Source organism: Apium graveolens, chromosome 8 (assembly GCF_009905375.1).
Source record: "Apium graveolens cultivar Ventura chromosome 8, ASM990537v1, whole genome shotgun sequence".
Taxonomy (NCBI): domain Eukaryota; kingdom Viridiplantae; phylum Streptophyta; class Magnoliopsida; order Apiales; family Apiaceae; genus Apium; species Apium graveolens.
The window spans coordinates 63951118-63976471 of NC_133654.1; the positions used below are offsets into that span (position 1 = coordinate 63951118).

General features: G+C 33.2%; 2 protein-coding genes and 2 long non-coding RNA genes across 6 annotated transcripts; 2 read left to right on the forward strand and 2 right to left on the reverse strand.

Moving 5' to 3' along the window:
* Window positions 1-5529: 5529 nt before the first annotated feature.
* On the reverse strand, window positions 5530-9291 carry LOC141678627 (putative hexosyltransferase MUCI70). Of its 3 annotated transcripts, none has more exons than XM_074484975.1 (4): window positions 8651-9291; window positions 8170-8285; window positions 6193-6296; window positions 5530-5985 (listed from the first exon to the last, which is right to left on the reverse strand). In XM_074484975.1, exons 2-4 carry the CDS (start codon window positions 8269-8271, stop codon window positions 5916-5918), a joined length of 276 nt encoding a protein of 91 aa, XP_074341076.1. In that variant the 5' UTR covers window positions 8272-8285; window positions 8651-9291; the 3' UTR covers window positions 5530-5915. The 3 variants fall into 3 exon arrangements, with proteins under 3 accessions (XP_074341076.1, XP_074341075.1, XP_074341074.1); XM_074484974.1 differs by having other exon boundaries at window positions 8640-9291; XM_074484973.1 differs by having other exon boundaries at window positions 8170-9291.
* A 793-nt stretch (window positions 9292-10084) lies between these two features.
* On the forward strand, window positions 10085-11243 carry LOC141676748 (uncharacterized). Its single transcript, XR_012557124.1, has 3 exons — window positions 10085-10256; window positions 10342-10399; window positions 11199-11243. It is a non-coding gene; the product is annotated as an uncharacterized LOC141676748 (long non-coding RNA).
* A 6818-nt stretch (window positions 11244-18061) lies between these two features.
* LOC141676498 (uncharacterized) lies at window positions 18062-18565 on the forward strand. Its single transcript, XR_012557037.1, has 2 exons — window positions 18062-18353; window positions 18431-18565. It is a non-coding gene; the product is annotated as an uncharacterized LOC141676498 (long non-coding RNA).
* A 478-nt stretch (window positions 18566-19043) lies between these two features.
* Window positions 19044-20630, reverse strand: LOC141678379 (aquaporin NIP1-1-like). Its single transcript, XM_074484679.1, has 4 exons — window positions 20399-20630; window positions 19842-20039; window positions 19533-19594; window positions 19044-19380 (listed from the first exon to the last, which is right to left on the reverse strand). Exons 1-4 carry the CDS (start codon window positions 20627-20629, stop codon window positions 19182-19184), a joined length of 690 nt encoding a protein of 229 aa, XP_074340780.1. The 5' UTR covers window position 20630; the 3' UTR covers window positions 19044-19181.
* Window positions 20631-25354: the final 4724 nt, after the last annotated feature.

Consider the following 25354-nt stretch of genomic DNA (forward strand, 5'->3'; position numbering starts at 1 on the left):
CTTTAACTGAGACATAGGAATTCCTGGCAACTTTTGAATTATATGGTGTACTAGCGATTCTACAATTGGAATAACTGTAATTCTCAAGTATAGATTTCTCTATATAATGAGACCGTGATAAAGTTATTCCATCAGTTGACTAAGTCAACTTGATCCCAAAAATCATACTAGCCTCACCCATATCCTTCATCTCAAAGTGCCTCTTCAAGAAACTTTTTGTCTCGTTAATAATCTCAATATTGGTTCCAAACAACAGGATATCATCTACATGCAAGCACACGATCACACAATCATTATCTCTAACTTTATAGTAAACACACTTGTCACTTTCATTAACTAAAAACTCGAAGTCTAAAACAGTTTCTTCAAAGTTTTTGTGCTAGTCTATAGGTGCTTGTTTAAGGCCATAGATGGACTTGACTAGTCTACATACTTTCCTCTCATTACCAGCAACAATAAATCCCTCAGGTTGATCCATATAAATCTCTTCTTCAAGGTCACCATGAAGAAAAGCTGTCTTTACATCCATTTGATGGATGATAAGACCATGTACAGAAGCCAATGCAATAAGCATTCTGATTGTTGTCATTCGGGCAACTGGAGAATATGTATCGAAATAATTGATGACTTCCCTTTGCCTAAAGCCCTTAACAACTAGCCTAGCCTTGTACTTATCTATTGAGCCATCAGGGTTTAGCTTCCTCTTGAAGATCCATTTACATCCAATAGTAGAACACCCATGAGGGAGATCAACTAACTCCCATGTTCTGTTTGAAATAATTAAGTCAATTTCACTCTTTACAGCACCTTTCTAATGCCTTGACTCCAAAGAATCCATGACTTGACGGAAAGTTAAAGGCTCATCCTCGACATTTTAAGTGATAAAGTCACTTCCAAAGTCCTTGACTACCTTTGCACGCTTACTCCTTCTAGGTTCCTTTACTTCGTTAGGAGTAGAGCTACTACCAGGATCCACCCCCACATTTGTCATCTTTTCCACATGATCAGGAATAGAAATCAATGTGTGAGTGGGATCATCCTCAGAACTACCCAAAGGTATACCAGTCTTCGTTGGGAATACTTCCTCAAAGAAAGTTGCATCACGAAAATCAACTATCGTATTCGCCACAATACCATCTATGTCATATTTTAATACTAAAAATCTCATAGCAGTTGTGGTCTCAAGATAGCCCAGAAAGATACAATCAACAGTTTTCGGACCCAGTTTCTTTCTCTTGTGTTCAGGGACAAGCACCTTAGCAAGACACCCCCACACACGAAGATAACTCAAACTTGTCCTACGCTTTCTCCATAATTCATATGGTGTCTTGTCCATATGTTTCAGAGGGACTCTATTCAAAATATGGCAAGCCGTATTCAGAGCCTCTCCCCATATGTACTTAGGCAACCCAAAATTAATTAACATACTGTTAATCATGTCTTTAAAAGTTCTGTTCTTTTGTTCTGCCACCCCATTAGACTCAGCTGTGTATGGTGGAATAACCTCATGAACTATACCATTGCTTGCGCAAAATTCATTAAACAAGGTACTCGTATACTCACCACCTTTATCAGACCTCAAACGTTTAAGTACTTTGCCAGTTTATGTTTCAGCTTCATTTTTATACATAATGAATTTATCTAGTGCTACATCCTTATGTTTAAGCAAATAAACATAACAATATCTACTACAATCATCTATAAAGGTAATGAAATATCTACAGTGATCCTTAGTCAACACACCACCAAATTTACATATGTCCGAGTGCACTAAATCTAACAAGTCTGAATCTCTAACAGCATTATAAAAAGGTTTCCTTGTTTGTTTATCAGTTATACACACTTGACACTTAAACTTCTTATCAATGGCGTACTTTGGAATCAACTCTAAATTCATCATATTCTTTAGAGTACCAAAATTTAAATGACCAAGTCGTAAGTGCCACAAATCAGATAATTCTACACAATTAACAGAAGGTTCAATACTATCATTAATAAAACCACCCAAAACGGGTTCAACATTTATTAAAACAAACCATCAGACAAGTAACCATTGCCAAAGAATGTACCAGTATGAGTAATAACTATTTATTACACTTCAAAGAAAGTTCAAAGCCGTAAATAAACTAAACAACTTCCACTTATAATATTTCTAAGCATAAAGGGAACATGATGCACTCTAGTGAGAGATAGAATCCGCCTAGAAGCAAACTTCAGGTCCACGTTTCCTATTCCAAGCACTTGTGCAGCACTAGCATTCCCCATCGTCACTGTCACTGCATGACTCTGTTGATAAGATACAAACAAGCTAATATCAGCACAAATATGTATATTAGCTCCAGTATTAATCAACCACTCATGTGACAGATAAGTGGAAAGTAGTACAGGGTTGTAAGTAACATACCCGTCATCGGTTCCAGAGGCAACAACCTCACCAATGACCATGTCAGCTACTGGCCCACTCGTGGTTCCAAGTCCAAGCACAGTATTTACTTGAGCTACCACTCCAACTTTCTTAACTTTCTTACTTGGACAGTCCTTACTCCAATGACCAACCTGTCCACAAGACCAACATGGTTTGTTCACCTTTGGTTTCTTAGCCTTGTTCTTGTCAGGTTTAGTATTAGCCTTCTTAGTGACTAACTTTCTTTTCTTTCCTACAGTCACTACATTCACCTTCGAGCTCCCATTTTCCACAGGCAATAAATGTCCATGTTTGGACTTGTGCTGCTCCTGTACAGAGATGTCCAACATCAAGTTAGTTCATGTGATCTCTCCTTTCTGTCTTTTCAGGGAGAGAGCAAACTCTTCCCAAGACTTAGGAAGATTTTCAATCACAGACATCACTCGAAACTTCTCAGGCAAGACCATATCGGACTCACCCAAAGTATGAACCAACATCTCAAACTCATGAACCTGTTCAGTCATGGATTTCCCATCCACCAACTTGAAATCAAGAAAACTAGCCACAGAATACTTCTCAAGACCTTGAGAATCAGTATTATGGGTTTGGTCCAGCTTATTTCATAAGACTTTAGCAGTATAGGCATCTGATGAATAAACATCGAACAAGGTGTTCTCCAAGGCTGCCAAAATGGTTGCCCTGGCCACCCCATCCTTCTTAGCCCATAAAGCATAAACCTTAACAGATTCAGCTTTCTCTTGATCCAACCCAGGAGGATCATACTGTACCACTAACCATAGACCCTTAGCCGTTACCCAGAGCTTCATTTTTTTCTCTGCCAACGAGAAAAGAAGCTCCACCACTGAATTTATTAGGCATACCCGATAAATCAATTGGCTGGGGAAACGATACGTGGTCCAGTCAATGGTAGTAGTACCACCAGAACCAGAACCAGTCTCAACAGTTTTAGGAACATCACCAGTTTTGTTAACCATTTTGCTAATTAACTATATATAACTACAATCTCTTCAAGATTGTTGGGTATAATTCTAACTACACAGCAAAATGGGAAGTTATATATATATATATATAATAACAAGAACAAGGCAAATAACCAAATAACCAACTAACGAAACAAAACACGAAGGCAATAACAATCTATAAAGACTGTAATTGACAAAGAAAGTAAAGAAAACTTATCTTTTATCGCTTTTCAAATTCTGATAAGAAGAAGAACACAACAGCTGAGTCGCCAAACCCTTCAAGAGGACTTGACTGTTCTTAAAGAGATTATTGCTCCACACTTAAGTTGTGATGTAATGCAGCAATATCGCTTCCAGGATAAAACAACAACAGATCAATTTGGCCACAGAACCAACAATGATCAACAGCGACTCGCACCTCATTTTGCCCATAAAACCTATGCAACTCATATATGTTTGCGAGGTAGGCACATAGACTTGTGTCATATTTATCTCAAGTGTACCTCTCAATATATAGGCATCTCAAGTTACTCTTCTTCTATTTTACTCGATGTGGTACACCAAGTAACAAAATAGAAAAAGTAAACAAAATGGGTTTTCCTTATTATTTATATTATATCCTGATTAATTAATATTAATATTACAAAATATATTCAAAGTATGATTAAAATAATCTTTAATAAATATATTTTATATTAATAATTAAATAATCAATATAAATAATTAAACTTGTAATAGAAAAGAAAAATATAAGAGTTCCCACAAGCACTAGGCCACACATGCATTCCACTTATGCTAGTAGTTGTAAACAACACTAACACAAGATGCTATATAAACTCAATATCTTTCTTTTACAATATCAATGTGGGACAAAATCCCCATAACCCATTTCAAACAAGCAACTTTGTCGCAATATATTCATGGATTCCACTATGAAAATGTCTTAGATCCAAATATGAAAGTTTAAGTCCTCATGTCAAGGAACAACCTCCAATTGTTAGCTTCCAGAAATTATATCAAGAACATATATAAAATATACCTCAAACTTTCCATTTTCTAACACAATCATCAAATCATCATCTCAACACTAACTCCTCTCAAGAGGCAACAATCATCAACCTTAACACTAATTAGTTAAACATCAAGATAATATCTAATCAATCATCAAAACCATACTTATATCCAAGATCCTTACTTTTTTTGAAACTTAAAACTTAAACAAAGTTTGGATGAATGTTTATACCTTTCTTGAAACTTGTTAATACTTAATAAAGTCCTAAGATCCTTGATGAAGCCTTGGTCTAGCTTTAGGAGCCTTAAACTTTCATGGAAAATTAAGAAAACAAGTTAGTGATTTTCGGAGTTACTATTCACCACTAATTTTGAACAAGGATTTTAGTATGCTATACTAATTCAATGGCCATGAAATTTTGAACGTACCTTGTATATGGTATGAGGAAGATTTGGTTAAATTTTGGTGATTTTTGAATGAATAGATCATGAGATATGAATTTTTCTTCCCATGGTGTTCTTGAAAATCAGCATTGGGTTTTTGGAGAGAGAGAGAGAATTGCCTTGCTTGTTTCTTGGAAATATGGTGGAAATAGGCTTTTGTGACTTTAGAAAGTGTGTAGGACAAGATGCATCTCATTTTCAAAGGTTATGCTTAGCTAGGTGTCTCATTTTTCAAAGCTTGCATGATATGCTCCTTGAATTTATGTTTATCAAAATTTGTTATTTATTAATTTTTGTAACTAGCTTCCTAATTTATTACTTGTTGAATAAATTTATAAAATACTTAATTTCCTAGGTTATCACTTGACTTTGTCATCCTACATTATCTCGCTTTCGTTCACGTACGTTTAAATCAATTCCCGTAAATGCTACGTCGAAGAATTCCGCTAATCATAAATCATTACCATTTCCAGTGCTCGTACTTGGTTATGAGTTATGAAATTATAATTCTCAAGATTTTCTTGGTCGTAGTATAATTCTCTTATTTCTCGATGACTCGTAAAATAATATCAATTGGACTATTGGTTTTCTTCGAAAACTCACGACTTTTGTATACACTCTTTAGTACGTATAACCACAATATGAACTCGGAAACTTAAATTAAACACTCGTATATGGTGTGGTCGTAAAAGTTTTTAATAAACCGCAAGGTTACTATTCCTAAAGGTCTTTTACTGACGTCAAAAATTTGGGTTCTTACAGAAAAAATAGCAACCAGACCGTGATAATTTTACAACATCCAGACTGTAAAAAAATGAAATGTGCTCCCTTATGATGACACACCCTTCAGGAACATATGCAAAACATTTACTTGCATAGTTATTGATCCAAACTTGAAACCTTTCGCCAAATTTATTGTCAGAAAGTCATAAAGATCCTTAAAACATGAACCTACCACTTGCTATTGGAAGCTTAACATCAGAATATGGTGTAAGACCTTCTTTACTATAAAAGTCAATCTGGTAATCAGTGGAGGTATTCTCATATTTCCCTGCAGCTTTATTAGATTCAGCTTATTCGAACACATCAAAACGAGAATAATGTCTTGAAATAGCGAAAGAAGCATTTTGCCGCCACAAAAACCTGAGAAGATGCAAGAAAAAGCATACGCAAACCGATGCATACTTGATTAATCGGCTTTCACTTTGTATAAAATTTAATGCTAATTAATGGCCTAATAATTGTAACATGCACTCTTGTTCTAGCATGCACCACTGCAGTATTTGTAATTATTATGACACTGGTTTTTCAAAAAACGCAAACATAAGCAATACAATTTATAAGATGTACCTTTCAAGAATTTGATATGGATCAGTGACAAGTTGAAGCTTTTCGTCAATCCATAAAGAATATCGTACATTAGGAAAAATGCGATGTAATAGAAGCTTTGGAATCTGTAAAAAATGCATCATTATTTAGTAAAGATTAATAAGCTTGCCTAGATGATTCACATGCATAAGATAATGGCATAGAATAGTTCATAGCATACTCAGTCCTTCAATTTGCAGAAACAGTCAAATATATAATAAATATCCAATTTCTAATATAAAGTCCTCCAACTCCAAGCCAGCCTTCTGTATTTTTTTTTGTTTTAAATACATCTGTAGAAGCAAGAACTTATAAATTCTGGACATGAAGGAGTGATAGGGATGTAAGACGGAGATAGACAAAGACTATATATCAACTATCAAATTTGCGCCCATAGTGGTATTTCATGTAGAAAACCCTCGTGAGTGTAACTGCTCTCCAACTTCATGTACACTATGCAACTCTCTAGTCCTTTCACCTCTTTTAGTCTTTTCATATGCTTCTTAAAGTCAATAATAGCTTATGACTTCCATTTTTAAATTTTAACAGATTTCCGGGAACTAAGCAAGTATCAAGTATCAACGACTAAAAAAATTGAATAATCTCATCGTTGCAGCATAAACCAGACACAAAAATGTTCTTGAAGACAGAGAGAGAGATTCCCTGAAGCTACCATACACTTATAATAATCTACTTTTTCAAATAACCACCAATCTATCGTTCGCCTGTCCAAAAAAAATCAATTATTTGAATTTAGCTGGTAACAATGTACTTTTTTTTTCTTATTGTAATAATATCACGGTTCGCTGGCATAAAGTTGTGAAGGAAACCTCCAAATTATAATATATAAAGGAGAGACTAAAAAAGTTAAAATAGAATCAAAGAAAAATGGAAATAAGATGGAAATTAAATATAAAAAAGGCTACTGGCTTATTTATTTGGGAGAGGAAGATATAGAAGAACATAATAAGACTTAAGAATTGCGTTCGTCAAGAAAGAGGCTTCGAAACTGCTCCAGACACTTAAACGCAAAGAAACGAACAACAGAACAACAGAAGCAGCAACCTGAAAAATAAAAGTTTTACTACAGTATATTTTAAGTAAATTTAGAAATAAAATCTCTATTCAGAATATTATACTACCACGTGAAGTGGCTTTTCATTACACATACAAGCTTCTGAGTAGGGGAGGGCCAAGGAGTAATTTCCAGTGGGAGCTCACTGAATATGTACATACATGTATAAAGTTATTAATCAATTTTAAATATGTACCCTAAGAAAAATTTGAAATTGATCTATCCCATACACTAATTTTTCTCGTCACCTGAGATGGAAATATCAGAATAAAAACAAAAAAAATTGTAATTTTCGCAAGATTTGTACTTCAATCAAGCCCATACATTTTTTGTACCATATAAGTTATATCATACAAAATAGATTATATATAAATAATTAAATGTACAATTTATTTTACCAGTTAAGTTATTTCATAAAAATTAGATTATATAAATATATTAATAATTTTTTCAAAATATTCAGTAGGGGTGCCACTCTTGATCCGCTTTACTCTCACTCTCACTCTTCCATTTTAGTCTCAAATTTTTGTGTAGCTATAAAGCTTCTCCTAAGTCCCAACAAATGGGTGCAAAAATATTAGCAAAGAACAAACCATATCCAATGCATAACTATAGATTGGAGTCACTACAACAATTAAGTGTATAACTTCTGCAACAAAAATGAGCTTGGTGTCATGCACCACCACATGACCCAAGATAGGAAAAAACCATCATATGATATTTAAAGCATTGACATCTCACAGAGATTTGCGTATTAATGTCACTGTCACCATGTAAAGGAAAAAGATATAGGGAGTGTGAATGACAGTCTGGATGATCAACATATTTTCCTTAGGAATAAACTGGGAAACTAGGAGTGAATTGAACACATAAATAGAACTAACCTTTCCATTTCGTCTTGCATCGGTGTATGGAATGTTACGGACAAAGATAATCCTCCATATCCCAACCCTCTTTCTGCTGTCCAGGACACTTGAATTCTTCATAAATACTTCCGTCTCTTCATCAATAAACATGTAAAAAGGATAAATAGTTTAATTTTTGGGGCTTAGTTTAATTAAATATTGTATTCCATAATTCAAATTTAAACTGTACTCTGTTCAGCCAAAGTGCACTCAATTTATAGCATTCCAATAGTATTTATTTTTACCAAGGCAAGTTTGAAGGTTTCGATTGATCACTACAGGACTGTCATATTGATACAGATATGAACTACTAATAAATTCTAAATTTAGAACCAGAAAGCCTTAAACTAAGTTATGTACCCAAGTTAAACACTACACCACAACAAAACACAGAAAATCATATAACACAGCCTGACCATATGAATATATAGGATATATAAATGACTTACAGCTAGCTGACCATGATCATTATCTTGTGAAGTTGATATAGTTGAAATTGTTTAATTTGTTGAATTTGTTTAATTTGCTTGCTGCAGACTATCTCACTATCACGAGCCCTTTGTGCAAACAAACAAGCCCTAGACACCATATTTCTCTCAGACATTTCATCAAACACCACCCAAATCACCCAATTTAACATACAAATTAATAAGGGTATTCGACAAAAACACATCCCTAAATAACCCATCTTTAATCACACACAAATGAATCTTTTTAGCCTCTTCAATATTATAACAATTGTTGCACTGAAAAATAATTGCCAAATGGATTCGACCCCTTAGGCTTAACAGCACCCACAACACCCCATTGCATCTCCTCATCAATCGGCACCTTTCTCGTCCCACTTCTTCCCCAAAATTAAGCTTATGCCTCATAACATCCTCCCTCTTCTTCCCCCAAATCTCGTCCCTCTCAAACCCTCCCCCTCTCCTATCCCTCAAACAATCGAAAGCCCCAAACTTTCTCCACTCGATGTGTATTAGCCATGGTTGGATTTCACGAAGGATTAAAATAAATAATTTTTTCTGAATTGTTTTGTTAGCGGAAAAGTTGGAAGATTCATAGGAAAAGGGGAAGAACTGATGAGCGTAGGAAAAACTGATGAGCGTAGGAAAGTTGCACACTGTTATAGGTTTTAGGGTTTATATGAACCACCGATCAGGATTTATCCAAATTGTGTTTTTTTAAAATTGATTAGACGGTCAGGATTAAAACTGAAGCTGTTGATCCGCGTGATGCATTCACCATCCAATACTGTAATAACCCCAATTTTTGGAATTTTTGAAACACGGATGAATATAACTTTTGCTGATGATGCTAATTAAGGAAAATTATCAGACCACACTATATAGGAGTACTGTTATGGAAATTCTAAGATCGTATTAGTATTCCATAAAGTAAATAAGTATATGTAAAGATCGTCAGAATCCAAATTCGAAAACTTTGATTTTTTCCGAAAATCCACCAGATACCGTAAGAATTGAGTATAAGGTAACATGATTAAAAGGATTTAATTCAAGGATTATAAGAGAGGATCATAAAAGAAATATAAAATATTGAGATAGGTTTAGGGGAACCCAAGTAATAAGATCCCGGGTATGATCCCTCAAACGATAAACGAGAACGAAAGTTAAGCGAACTGTATAACAGATCAACGGTCATTAGCCAAGTAATTAGGGGTTAATCAAAGAGGTTAATGGACGATGATGTCATCACACCAACAAGAGGAAGATAAGTGTAACAAGATGACATAAGCAGATAACATGAGCATGACAAAGTGGGAAGGATTGGTTGGTTGATTGTGAGCCACACAATTTTTACCATGGTAACAATTTAATTAACAAACAAAAGGTAGCAACCAAGCCAAGGCAAAACAAATCACAAAACACAAATTAGAAGTTGACTTTTGCTTTCCAAGAACAAAAGCTCTCGGCCAAACCAGAGCAGCAACTTCAAACTACCATATCTCCTTCAATACTCACTCAAATAGTATGTTCTATAGCTCTTTGGAAAGGTATTGAGATGGCCTACAACTCTTGTTCACTAGTCTCGTCCAAATAAATATGGTAAGACCCTCGTTTTGACAGTTCTTTCAATCTGACTTTTAGAAACTTCAAAACCTAACTTTGTGTTCTTGATTTCTTTGGAAAGATCAAGCTTGTAGGAGGCTCCCTAAGACTTCCTAGCTACTCTAATCACTTCAAGGAAGGTATAACACCTCCAAACCCTAACTTTACTTTGAGTATTATGATGGTTTTGATGGTTATAGTAAATGAGAAGCATGATGCTTGTGTGTTTAGAGTTTGGATTGGATTTGTAGTGATTTGGATGTTGAAATCTTGTTTATAGTTAATGAAACTTAAGTATAGCTAGTAGTTCATGTGTGGGGTTGTATAAATTGGAAAATCTTGAGGTTTGGGGACTGATGTAGTAAGTTTTGGATGAGGGTTGGTTGTATTGTTGGTTGTGAGTTGAATGGTGGTTGTTTGGAGTGGTTTAAAACTTGGTAATCGCGTAAACATAGTCGTCGTAATGCCCAATTTCATACAACTGCTTGTTCTTAGTGTTCGGGACAGAGAGCTAACTATTGAATCTGTGACTTTTTCATGTTCAGTTAGATTATGTCGTAAGCTTCGTTTTGATATGTGGTTCGCTTGAATCCGATGTACGGTTTAGGAGAAACGACCGTTTTAAGTAACGGCATTTCGCGAACGAACCATTACCCCTCACCTTACTTTGAAATCTTGGTTAAGACCCTTAATTGACTAATTGGAGTATGAAACAATTATGTAAAGTGGATTAGGCAGTTGCTAGAGTACTCGCGAAAAAATCGCCTTAAAATTCTTAATGGTTAATTTATTAAAAATGGTGGAGCGAAGGGTACTCGAACGACTTATGTGATTCGTTAAACGTAGAAGTGACCATAAGCGAACATTAGGGTTCAATTGGTTAAAGTCTAGTTTCTTAAGCGACCGTGGGTTAATTCCGAATTATGTTGTTGTTCATAGGTTATCGGACCCACTCTAAGCTTAAGTCTCTCCGGGAACACTCAGGCAAGTTTTCTACCCGTTATACTGTTGTTGTGATGTAAATATATGTAAATGCATTATCTTGTGATAAGTGTATGATTATTATTAGCAAAGTCTTGCAATATATTGGAGCATGTGATATGATATTTATATGATGCCTGTTTCGTAATCTTGATATCTAATTGTTGATTCAAATGCTTATAAGTTGCATAATACATATGCTAGAGATAAGCAGTAGTTGCGTATACCCTTAGTATAGGGGACCCAAAGGTGAACATTTTCTAAACCGGGAGTCGATGTTCCCGAGTATAATATATATATATATATATATTGATATAGTTTTCAAAACTATTAATCGAATAAGGTTTATTCGATAACTTTATTTTATTTAATGAATATTATTTTGAATATTCATTCGAGGACTTATGACTCCGCTTACTTTATTTAATGAATATTATTTTGAATATTCATTCGAGGACTTATGACTCCACTTACTTTATTTAATGAATATTATTTTGAATATTCATTCGAGGGCTTATGACTCCGCTCGTTTTATTAAATATTATTCTTTATTTTATTAAAGAATAATGTTTCGATAATCAAACTTATTTTCGATTATTCAAATAAAGATCATACTTTCATATAAGTATATCTTTGGTTATTTATTATTCATTTCAAGTATGAGTCTTAAAACTTCTACTTCAACTATTTTTATAAAGATTATCCTTTATGGGAATATTATTTAAATAATAATATTCAGATATTCTCCAACATATCGGGACTGATTTATTTTATTAAATCAGCATTACTCCATACATTCTTAAAAATGTTTTCGAGTCTTCAAAATGATTTTGAAAGTTAGAGCGGATCCCAAAACTCATTTTTATATTTAAGATCTTCCTTTCAAAGTGGATTTAAATACTCGCTCAAAACCCGAGGGATCCGGCTCTGTGCAGTATTTTATATTCGCAACAAGGTTGCTGTTTTGAGAAAACATTTTGATTACTTGCCCAACGTTCGGGAAGTAAGTCCATCTATTTGAGTCGGCATAAGCAACATGGGCTCAGTGGGCGTCCATGAAAGTGTAAGTGGCTCAGTGGGAGTCCATCAATGCGTAAGTGGCTGAGTGGCAGTCCAGCATAGGTCCTAATGCGGCCAGGGTGATGACCAGTGGGGAATTCGTCCATCTACCAGTAGAAAATGTTACTTATTGGTATCTTTGCCTGATCAACAAGATATCAGGTTTATGCCAAGGTTTTCTTCTTTCCAAATTCATTGGATATTATAACTCTGTTTATATTTTTCATAACAGAGGTTTCCAAGGAAAGTATGAGATATATATATAGGTGTATATATATCGGGACTTAATGAAGTATCTCGTAACTTCATTATTTATAATGATATTTCAAAGATTGAATCTATTCAAGTCTTTTCTTGTAGTCTCATCTATGTGATGAACTTTTGAAACTGATGATACCTTGAACGGTGGTAGTTCAAGTAGTATCTGGAAAAGATATAAGTATATTGGAGTATCTTGTAACATCATCTTTTCAACTTATATCTGGTTAATGATTATCTTATGCATGACAAAGATTTTCACAAAAATGTTGAGACAAAGTTAGATATATGAGATCACCTTGCAACGATATTTTTATACAGTTATAAACTGGAACTTTGTGTATATTATGCATGGAAAAGGAGTTCCAAGATTTTCAAAAGTATATATACATATATACTGAATATTTTGCGACTTGGTCGCGATAACATATCAAATTTGGTTCATTTTTTTACTTGACCAAGACTTTCATGAGTACTATGAGAATGCTCATATATTGTTAATCATTATACATATTATCTCGGTGAGCTTGTTGCTCACCCTTATTTTCTTCTTTCATCACACAACAACAGATAGACAAGATGAACATGATCAAGCTCCCAATTCGCGAGCGTATAGGAAATATTCCGCAGTTTCCTGTAGGCGTTGATGCCGTTGTAGCTGAGGTAGGGTCTACCAATAGGCTAGACTTTCAACTTTTGATGTACCAGACTTATGTATATTTATGAATTGTAATAATGGCAAAGAATATGTAAATTTATTCAGAAACCCTTTTGAGGTGTAATGACTTATAATTGTGGAATAAAATGACTTGTGTTATTGTTTGGTATTCATCTATGAGACTATAACTTGTGGTGTGTGTGTATATTGTGGGGTCACAGTACGTAGTAGTTGGTTGATTATTAAGTATTATTAAGGAAAATGGAACTCGTGACAACCCGGATCCCCGACCCCGGATTTGGGGGTGTTACAAATACTCTTCTGCCACGTAGCCATCAAGTGGTTGATTTTCTATTTTCTATTTAACGAATTAAAGACTAATTAAAAATTAATATTAAATAGCTAGAAAATTTTAAAAATTCTACAAATATTACTATACACTCAAACAATTGTCTAGATAATTATAAAAATAAAACATCATATTTTTATTATATTTCCCCATTTTTTTATATCTATAAAAAATTGTAAAATTATAAAAATAATATCTAAATTTTTTAAAAAAAATGTGTACATCTCTAAAATTAGTAGGTAACATCATCCGTACGGTTGGATCGTCGAACAAGAATTTTAAAAAAATAGAATCACCACCCGGTACAAGACTAGGTAGCAGGAACCCACGTTGGCCGTAATTTGACTATTATAAAAACACACGATATAAAATCTAATTTTTTTAAAAATAATTTATAAATCTCTAAAATTAGTAGGTAACATCATCCGTACGGTTGGTCGAACAAGAATTTTAAAAAAATAGAATCACCACTCGGGACAAGACTTGGTTATAGGAACCCGTGTTGACCGTAATTTGATTATTATAAAAACACACGATATAAAAACTAAATTTTTTAAAAAAATTACACATCTCTAAAATTAGTAGGTAACATCATGCGTACGGTTAAATTGTTGAACAAGAATTTTGAAAAAATGGAATCACCACTCGGGACAAGACTTGGTTATAGGAACCCGTGTTGACCGTAATTTGACTATTATAAAAATACACGATGTAAAATCTAATTTTTTTAAAAAAAATTTAGACATATCTAAATTAGTAGGTATCATCATCCATATGGATAAATCGTTGAACAAAAATTTTAAAAAAATAGAATCATCACTCGAGATAAGACTTGGTTATAGGAACCCGTGTTGACCGTAATTTGACTATTATAAAAAGACACGATATAAAATCTAAATTTTTTTAAAAACATTTAGACATCTCTAAAATTAGTAGGTATCATCATCCGTATGGTTGGATCGTTGAACAAAAAATTAAAAAAAATAGAATCACCACCCGGGACAAGACTACGTAATGGGAACCCGTGTGCACCGTGGTTTGACTAATATAAAAGCATGTGATATAAAATTTATTTTTTAAAAAAACAATTACACATCTCTAAAATTTGTAGGTAACATCATCCGCACGGTTGGATCAATTAAAAATAATTTTAAAAAATTTAGAACATGAATATAACAAATAAATTTTAAGAATAGTACAATAACTAAGGCACCACTAAATAACCTACTGCAACACCAGAAAGCAAATGCAACGCTTGAAGTGCCAAGTCAGCAAGTGGGCCCCACTTGTGTAACGTCAGCATTTTGGGCCCCGCATGTGAGACCCACTGGTGTCACACGTCGGCATGGCACGTCACTAGTGGGACCCGTATGTGGGACCCACAAATGCCACGTCAGTAAAAATTGACCCCTCTAGCGGGACCCACATGACACGTCAGCATGCCACGTCAGCAACTGTGGGTCCCAAACATGCCACCTCAGATTTATTTTTCATGTCAGCATTTATTAAAGACTTAATTGCATAAAAATGGTATGAGTTATAATTGTTTTGCACAAAAATGGCTAATATATAATAATAGGCACCCGTATAACTCATGTATAATTTTCTTGCCACCCGATTGCATTCTGTTAGTTATTTTTAACGGACGCTAGGGTTTTCATAAATTAAAGTTGTAATTGTACGAAGATGGCCTAATTATAATATTTTTTACACAAAAATGATCAATCATGAAATTAAAATCAAAGAGCATTTGTAAGATAAATCAATCACGGAATAAAAAACCAAACAAAAGCTACAAATTAGCAAAAAAAACTTGTTTTTTATAAAGGTAAACGACTTTCCTTTTGTAAAATTAAAGAATCACACCTTAATCTACATTTCTGCGACATAGCCAAGACGGAAAAAAACACCTTAATCTATATTTCTGGGTCAGAGCCAAAACGGAAAATGGTAAACCATAAACCATGTTTCAAACATAAGCATTCAGAAGTATATTAAACTTAACGCATTAATCTTCATCTTCTTCGTCTCCATCTCCGCCACTAGTTTTTTTTTGAAGCAGTCTTATGGTTCCTTCACTTAACTCTATCAGGTCGACTACCAGCAAAGGGACTCGTAAGTGAAAAGTCAATATACTTATGATAATACACTTTCACCATGAACGAGGGAACATTAATCACCTGCCTTCCAAAATTATAATATCCACATAAAAATAAGTGTTAAAACATGCATATCAGCCATATCTTACTTATAATTATTTAATTTCTTATTTTCATGTATAGTCTGATAACATGGAAAAAATAATTAAGGATACTAATGAAAAATACTAATGTACCAACATTTCATGAATCCAAACTCCATATCGAATGGTAGGATTCAAAATTTTATGTTAGACAACATCTAGAAGTGATAGTTAGAGAATATCAAAGTTTTACATCTTAGGAACGAGACAATCCATACAAAATTATTACATTTTCAATAAGCACTTTAAGCTAATGAGCATGATGTAAAGAAATACCAAAATATTACAGTATAAAGCCAACACATATAGAATAAACTAAAGAGAGACCTTCAGGTTATACAGAAAAAGCCAAGAAATACACACAAAGTCATGCACTCAATTTCACAGAAGAAATCAGCAAAATCGTTCTTTTTAACAGGGTCTGACAGAAATGTAGAAAGATTTATATTTGCTCTTTAGTTTTTAATTCCATGACTGATTTAATTTATAAATACTCTTTGATTTTTAATTCTTTGATAGATCATTTTTGTGCAAAAAAATTATAATTCAGACCATTTTCGTGTAATTATATCTTTGATTTAAAAAAATCTTAACGTCCGTTAAAAATAACTAACGGAATGCAATCGGGTGACAAAATAATTATACATGAGTCATACGGGTGCCTATTATTATATATTAGCCATTTTGTGCAAATCAATTATAACTTATGCCATTGTCGTGCAATTAAGTCTTTATTAAATAAAAAAAATATGTAATGCAACGCTATGACCTCAACTGTTGCTCAACTGTTGCATGCTGCGCAACACTAACAGTTATTAGCAACGGTAGCTTCAATGTACTGCAACGTTTTCTCCACTGTGTTGCAATAAACTGAAAATTTTGTAGATAATGCAACGCTTTTCGTGCAACGCTGGATAAAAACCGTTACCTATGTGCACTTATGGCGTAGTGTGTTTAACATACATGCCTTTACCAGGTCTCCACAATGAAGCCATTTTATGCTGCATTGCCTGAAAATCGTTTGGAGATTCCGTCAGAAAACGACCCACTAAACACCACCTTGTATCAATGTCACTCAGATCCTCCGCTTCCCTTTCGTACACTAAACCTCCTTGTTCTTCATCTTCTAACGTGATCATTGCAAAGCTCTCCTCCATGTCCTGTAGTGTAATACTCTTCCCAGCCATTTAAAATCAAAGAAAAGCTAACTAAGAACTGTATACTCAACATCAATGACAGATCTAAAACAATGATTGACTTAAACAATTAAACACTCATATCGATAGACAAGACGCATGTTAGAAGATAAGACTTGCATTATTTATTAAGGGGAAAGAAAACACAGATAGGATTACTAAAGAGCTAATTCAGTTGAAGGGGAAAGAAAATACGTGGAAAGAAAACACAGATACCCACTATTCTTACTTATTTTCACTATATTATACATTTTCTTAACTTTCGTGCCCAAACGATTTATATACAAATTATTGGGACGGAGTATCTTTTTTATATGGGTCGATAAATTTGGATTGAATACGAAAGATGGAGTGAATTTATAAATTTAAATTTAATTATTTAATTTTAATTTTTTAAATTGTTAAGTCGCGAACAAATTCAGCTCGACTAATTTTAACCCAACTTCTTTAACTCGCGGAAAAACTCGAATCGTCTATTAAAATGACTCAAATTTGTCAAATATTTGAGCTTGTTTAAGTTAAACAAACGGCTCGACTTATTTAAAAAATAACATAACTCACACTCATTTATCAAAAATCCAGTTCGACTTTACAATACACTTGACGTGGATTTTAGTACTTATACCCAAAGTTTTGCTAATAATCACCGAAAATAATTGTTATCTGCCTTCTAAAGATAGGGATAAAACTAAGAGGGTATTTTTATTTTTTTTGATGGAAATTACTTGCAAAAGAAGGAAAAGAAAAGAGCATGATCATTAATCAAAAAGCCATTCTTAACCTAAAAGTCTACAACAATGGTCTATACATAACTTCTGAAAACACTAACATGATGAGAGAAGTAAATCTTAACATGGCTGTATATATTTTCAAGTTACATTTCTATGTTTAATAAAGGGAGATGGCTAAATATAAGTAAACTTGGATATGTGGTTTAAAATGTACATTTTTTGCCAAATGCCAGATATGGTTTCCTCACAGGCAGCCTAAATTTGAGGCGTTGAAATATGAAGCATGAGTGGGTTTGATTGAATGTAGCAAGTATATATAAATTAATTAGTCATGCAAAAAACATATACTACATGACATTTTGTTATAATTTTGTACAATGAGGCATTTTAATAATAACATGATTTTTGCAACTTTGATGTTGTCCCTGCTTGTTCTGGGAACATCATTTGATGTTACAATGGCGTTACCCGGTCCCTGCTTCGACAAGTGCCATGAGCGCTGCGCGGAGCAGGATGTTTTACCAGTAGACGCATGTAAATGGGAATGTGGCTGCCCGTTTCCTGAAGGATGGGCCGCTCCTCCTCCCCGTTGATCTCCCTAGCTACGTACTCGTGGTCTGGTGCGGTCACACGATTCAGTAGAGTAATTTTTATTTTTTGATAATTATTTGTATATTATCTAATTGTATAGTGCCAGGTTGAAGAACAAGAAGGGAGATTTTTAGGCCCTCCTTCGGCCTAAAAACCAGATTTGTGATCCATACACTCAGCTTATAATTCCAATTTTTGTATAATAATTTTTGTGTCCGTAAATGTAACATGTTTATGTTTCTCTGTATGTTAGCATAGCATGACTCTGCTGTTTTGAAGTTGTGTGTTCTAGTAGTCTGGAATATTAATTGAACACTACATATACAAGTTTTTTTTTGCTCAGGCCAAATAAAGACCTGCAAACTCCAAATTGATGATAATAAAACTAACAAAAATATAACTAAACCAACCTTGCGTGCAGATCATTTGTCCACGGTAGTAATTTTATCTTCAAAGAATGCTTTTCGTTTATTTATAGTGGTGGAGGATGGTGTAGTATGTATTTCATAGTAGCGGCTACTGAAAGCGATTTGCATTGTTTACTGAGTAGGTTTTTAGGATGTGTGAATCTGCTTGATTTATGATTCCAAACATAATTTTGTTATTTTGTAGTCATTGTTTCACCTATTTATAGTGGTGGAGGATGGCGTAGGACGTATATCATAGTAGCAGCTATGAAAGCGATTTGTGTTGTTTACTGAGTAGGTTTTTGGATGTGTGAATCTGCTCGATACATGGTTCCAAACATAATTTTGTTATTTTGTATAACTTCAAAACATATAGATTTCATAACTTCACTGCAGACATAGACCAACAGGAGTATTTTTATTTGATACATTAGGAGATCAGTTTCAGGCCTATTTCTTGAGGAAGGAGGCAGCCCTTGTGATTTCCCTGAGGGGCTTGTCTGTGAATCTGATAATATTGTAAACCCCAGCACCAGCTATAGCTCCCAGTATAGGACCCAATAAATATATCCAGACACTGTCGTAGCGGCTTGACACCAACACTGGCCCCAAAGTCCTTGCTGGATTCATTGACCCCCCTGTTATTGGCCTGTCAACCAAAAGTAATCAACTCGCATTTAGACATACATACGCTAATTAACAGGAAATCATTTAGATGACATTTATCTATGGTTTGATTAGCTTCTCGTTCTTTAAATCAGAAAGAGGGTTATTATTTGTAAGCAATCCAATGTAACATACGCAGCAATCATCACGTTAAGCAACACGGTGGCTCCAATTGCAAGCCCAGCAAGTTCACCGATCTGCATTAGAAATCAAAAAGAGAAGGATAAGTATGAAATTTTATGGTTAAAAGGCATTTGCATTGCATTTCATGTCTTTGTTTTTTTTTTCTTATTACTCAATTGTACATTTTGAACCAAAGTAGAAATGATAACAAAATAAGCACCAAGGGAAACAAAAGAGAATATGCCAATGAATTAAGCACTCTACATTCACAACATATAATATGTAAATCTAAAGATATATTTAGTTGAGAAAAGGACTAACAGCTCGGTTATCAGTTGCCACAGCAGATATAACAAACATGAGGTAGAATGTTACTATAAACTCCAACACAAAAGATTGCAGATCTGTCCCAGTTGGTGATGCTCCGGGAAATTTGTCTTCTGATCCCTGAAAAAGCAACCGGTGACTTGCGCTTGCTAATGTAGCCCCAAGAATTTGTGCTGCAACATAAGCTGGAACCTAGTACAAGGAAATTTGATAAGATTAGGTTAGCAATTGTAAGAAGAAACTTAACACAAATAAGCAATCTAATCTAAGCTGTACTTGGAGCGATACCACCCATTATGTGGAATGGGGTATTTTTCTTAAAGGTTGTCTTTCTCATTTGTTTGTCATTTGCAAATCAGTAATCATTGTGAGAATTGATCAGTACCTTTGCGTTAATTTTACTGATTTGTCGTACACTTCTAGGAAAAGATGAATGGTTTAGGCATTTCCGCTAGGAATCACATTTTTATATTTAGGAACTAGGAACAAGAATAGGCATAGGACAGTTTTCCTTGAAACATCAGAAGCATCAAAAATAAATATATGTTTACCTCCTTCCACGGAAATCTGTTGACAGATGCGAAAGCAATGGTGACAGCGGGATTGATATGGGCACCAGAAATGTGGCCAATTGAGTAAAACATCACCGTAACAGCCAGTCCCCATACTATTGCAATTCCCGGCAATGTAATTACACCGTTCTTCGCCATATTCACTATTATAGCGGCGTCCCCCACAAATATAAGAAAAAATGTGCCTAGGAACTCTGCAATCACCTGCATATTTATGTATTATCAATAATCGCTAATTAGTATTAGACTAATTTGCACTTTACATCCCAAAACTTTGGCTGAAACATTTAATTTTTTAAACTAAAACAGTTTGCACCCCAAACTTTAGAAACGCCGTCAATAAGCATCCCTTGAACGTTTCTGACGTTAAGTCAGACGTTAACGTTATTGGCAGAGGGGTATTTCTGTTAATGTATATTTTCAAAAAATTTATGCAAACGTAAATTACAGTCTCCATCCCATATTTTATCTTGAATCTCATTTTAAGTCTATAATTTTAAACTATAACAGTTTGCATCCCACAATTATTTTAAATAAATAAATAAATTTATCTAAAATAATTCAATTTTCTTTTTCATCCCACAATTATTTTAAACAAATAAATAAATTTATCTAAAGTAATTCAATTTTCTTTTTCCAAATTTATATAATTTAAAATGAAATATAATAAATCAAAGTATAATATTCTCTCTATCCCACTCAATTCTTTACATTGGAATATGAGGGCTCGACACGCATTTTAAAACTCTTATGAAATATAGTTGCCTCGTTTTTTTTTAAATTTTTTCTTCCAAATAAAAATTTAATGTTAATTTTTTTATACAAAAAAGAAAATTTTAAAAATCAATTATGGTTCTATAATTTGTAATAGCCTCAATTATGAGACATATGGAGTATTAAATTAAGAAAAAATAGTAAATAATCATTAGCTAAATAAAATAAGCGTAACTTAAATAAAATAGTAAATTAATTTAAACGGACAAGATTATATAATATTATTATATCTACCTGTACAATACCTAAAATATATACTTAAATTCATAAATAACTTGTACTTTTATAATTTGTAAATTTTATAAATAAAGTAATATCGTACTATAAAATTCTTAATCATCTTTCTCTCTATTTTCTTTCTGATTTCAGTTATATTATAATTGTGAAAATAACACTGAATTAATTATTATTTTATGAGTTTTGTGTAAGTCATAAAATTGACTTTTATAAGTCATAAAATTTTATAAATTGACTTTTAGACCTTAATATGCAACAAATATTGTAAAGATTCTGCATTAAACAATTATATAAACTAGACCAAATTAACTAATGGTACAGTTTTAAAATCCTAATGTGAACATAAAAAATAATATAACTCGATTTATTTTTTGATAATTTGAAATTATCATTATTTTTTTATAACTGAATTACAAAACTCTAGGATGCAAATTAAGATTTGAGGAAAATTCTAGGATGCAAACTGAAATATAAAAATATTACCAAAAATGTCCTTCTGACAATTAACGTTAACGTCTGACTTAACAGCAAAACTACCAAAGGGATACAAAAAATCAACGTTTTTTAAGTTTAAGATGCAAACTGTTAAGGTTAAAAGTAATAGTACCAAAGTGAGATTCAGCCAAAGTTTTGGGATGCAAAGTGTTAATTAGTACGGATAATATTATTACTACTTAAGACCTTTAGTCGCAAAGCCGCCTGGTAAAAAAGACACGTCTAGTGGATTAGCTAGGTCTACCACTAGACAAAAATAACCTGTTCATACTACGCTGAGTTACCGACTTCTCTAAAATCTTTACTTTGTTAGTAGTACAGCTTAATTAAATTATACACTCAAAATCTCGATATTCTTACAAACAAACTTTGTTGAGTTAAAGTATCAAGTAATAATGTACCTTCTGTAAAAAGGGAAGAGTAACGAAGCAGCCATCATCCGAGACATAATCGTCGTTAGGTTTATGCACATCATCATCTGCAATTGAGAGAGCAAGAACGTTACCATTACTGTCTTTCATGTCAGCCATGTTTGTCCTATTTTTACTTCTCTCTGAGTTACTACTACCAAAAGAAACAAGTTCTCAGCAATGTAGTAGTGAGAAATGATTCATTTGAAAATCTTCTATTTATAGCTATCAAAAAACCAAATAAGTTGTGGCAGAAAAACAAAAAATAGATACTCTGATAATTGACAGCAAGTGACTACACATTATATATTTAGGATTAATTATCAAGTAGGTCACTTATTACGTCCAAATATATCAAGTGAGTCACTGATTACAAAACAGACTCAAATGTGTCACTCATTTAAAAATTTGTATCAAAAATATCACTCTATCGTTAGTCGAAATTCTTAAAAGTATTATATATTGAGTTTCACACATTTTTTATGAATGATATTACATCCAAATGAAAGGTTCCGAGTTCCACTATTTTAGATAATATTTTTAGATTTTTTAAATTTTATCAACTATTTATTTTTATTTTTTTGATTATTTTCTTTGATTTAAATAAAAATAAATAGTAGATAAATTTTTAAAAATCTAAAAATATTATTTAAAATACTAGAACTCAGAATCTTTCATTTAGATGTAATATCATTTATAAAAAATGTGTGAAACTCAATATATAATACTTTTAAGAATTTCGAATAACGATAGAGTGATCTTTTTGATACAAAATTTTAAATGAGTGACACATTTGAGTCCGTTTTGTAATGAGTGACTCACTTGATACATTTGGACGGAATAAGTGACCTAGTTGATAATTACCCCTATATATTTATATATATGTTTAAATTTTGTCATTGTTGTAGTTTTTAGTAGATATCATAGAAAAGTGTGATGTTTTTGTCAGAAAATGGTAAGTTTGAGGCATATTTTATATATGTTCTTGATATGATTTTCGGAAACTAATATTTGGAGGTTGTTCCTTGACATGAGGATTTAAATTTTCATATTTGGATCTAAGATATTTTCTTAGTGTAATCCATTAATATATTGAGACAAAGTTGCTTGTTTGAAATGGGTTATGGTATTTTGTCCCACAGTGGTATTGTAAAAGAAAGATATTGAGTTTATATAGCATCTTGTGTTAGTGTTGTTTACAACTACTAGCATAAATGGAATGCTTGTGTGGCATAGTGCTAGTGGGAACTCTTATATTTTATTTTTCTATTACAAGTTTAATTATTTATATTGATTATTTAATTATTAATATAAAATATATTGAGTAAGGATTATTTTAATCATACTCTGAATATATTTTGTCATATTAATTAATCAGGATATAATTTACACTATATTATAATAGCCGGAATAGAGATAATTTGGTTCAACGGTTTGGTTCAACGATAATTCCCTAATTTTGATTATTACAAAAATAGATAAATAGCGTTATATATCTAATAAACTACTAAATTATTAAACTACTACTAAATATAGTATACTTATCCTACTAAACTACGAATACAACTTATCCTATTATTAAAAGATATAAATAATAGTGTTATTTATCTGCTAAATTACTAAATTGTTAAACTACTAGAAATAGTCTATTTATTCTACTAAATTACGACCACATGTTATTCTATTATTTTTATTATAAATTAATAATCATTATATATTTATATAAATATTTTAAAAATATAATAAAACTGGATAAATAAAAATTTAAAATATTAATGGGAACCCGTGCATCGCACGGGATTTATGCTAGTATAAATAATAAGGAAAACCCATTTTGTTTACTTTTTCTGTGTTGTTACTTGGTGTACCACATCGAGTAAAATAGAAGAAGAGCAACTTGAGATGCCTATATATTGAGAGGTATACTTGAGATTAAAATGAAACAAGTCTCGGTGCCTACCTCGCAAACATATATGAGTTTTTTTGGGCAAACTGAGGTGCGAGTCGCCGTTGATCATTGTTGGTTCTGTGGCCAGATTGATCTGTTGTTGTTTTATCCTGGAAGCGATATTGCTGCATTCCATCACAGCTTAAGTGGGGGGCAATAATCTCTTCAAGAACAGTCAAGTCCTCTTGAAGGGTTTGGCGACTCAGCTGTTGTGTTCTTCTTCTTATCAGAATTTGGAAAGCGATAAGAGATAAATTTTCTTTACTTTCTTTGTCAATTACAGTCTTTATAGTTTGTTATTGCCTTCGTGTTTTATTTCGTTAGTTGGTTATTTGCCATGTTCTTGTTATTATATATATAACTGCCCATTATTGCTGTGTAGTTAGAATTATACCCAACAATCTTGAAGAGATTATCTGTGTTATATTAATTAGCAAGATGGTTAACGAAATTGCTGATGTTCCTAAAATTCTTGAGACTGGTTCTGGTTCTGGTGGTACTACTACCATTGACTAGACCACGTATCGTTTTCCCCATCCAATTGATTTATCGGGTATGCCTAATAAATTTAGTGGTGGAGCTTCTTTTTCTCTTTGGCAGAAAAAGATGAAACTCTGGTTAACGGTTAAGGGTCTATTGTTAGTGGTACAGTATGATCCTCCTGGGTTGGATCAAAAGAAAACTGAATCTGTTAAGGTTTATGCTTTATGGGATGAGAAGGATGGGGTGGCTAGGGCAGCCAATTTTGGCATCCTTGGAGAACACCTTGTTCGATGTTTATTCATCAGATGCCTATACTGCTAAAGTGTTATGGGATAAGCTGGACCAAACCCATAATACTGATTCTCAAGGATTTGAGAAGTATTCTGTGGCTAGGATTCTTGATTTTAAGCTGGTGGATGGAAAATCCACGACTGAACAGGTTCATGAGTTTGAGATGTTAGTTCATGATTTGGGTGAGTCCGGTATGGTCTTGCTTGAGAAGTTTCGAGTGATGTCTGTGATTGAAAAGCTCCCTAAGTTTTGGGAAGAGTTTGCTCTCTCCCTGAAAAGACAGAAAGGAGAGATCAC

Excerpts from the sequence above, each read along its gene's own strand:
- LOC141678627 (XM_074484973.1), bottom strand. The coding sequence starts at position 8,301 with ATGTTTATTGATGAAGAGACGGAAGTATTTATGAAGAATTCAAGTGTC. Across the intron at positions 6,297-8,169 it reads ATGCAAGACGAAATGGAAAG|ATTCCAAAGCTTCTATTACA; the intron begins GTTAGTTCTATT and ends CATTTTTTACAG. Across the intron at positions 5,986-6,192 it reads CCATATCAAATTCTTGAAAG|GTTTTTGTGGCGGCAAAATG; the intron begins GTACATCTTATA and ends GCATCTTCTCAG.
- LOC141678379 (XM_074484679.1), bottom strand. The coding sequence starts at position 20,629 with ATGCAGGTGATTGCAGAGTTCCTAGGCACATTTTTTCTTATATTTGTG. Across the intron at positions 20,040-20,398 it reads ACAGATTTCCGTGGAAGGAG|GTTCCAGCTTATGTTGCAGC; the intron begins GTAAACATATAT and ends TCCTTGTACTAG. Across the intron at positions 19,381-19,532 it reads CTTAACGTGATGATTGCTGC|GCCAATAACAGGGGGGTCAA; the intron begins GTATGTTACATT and ends TTTGGTTGACAG.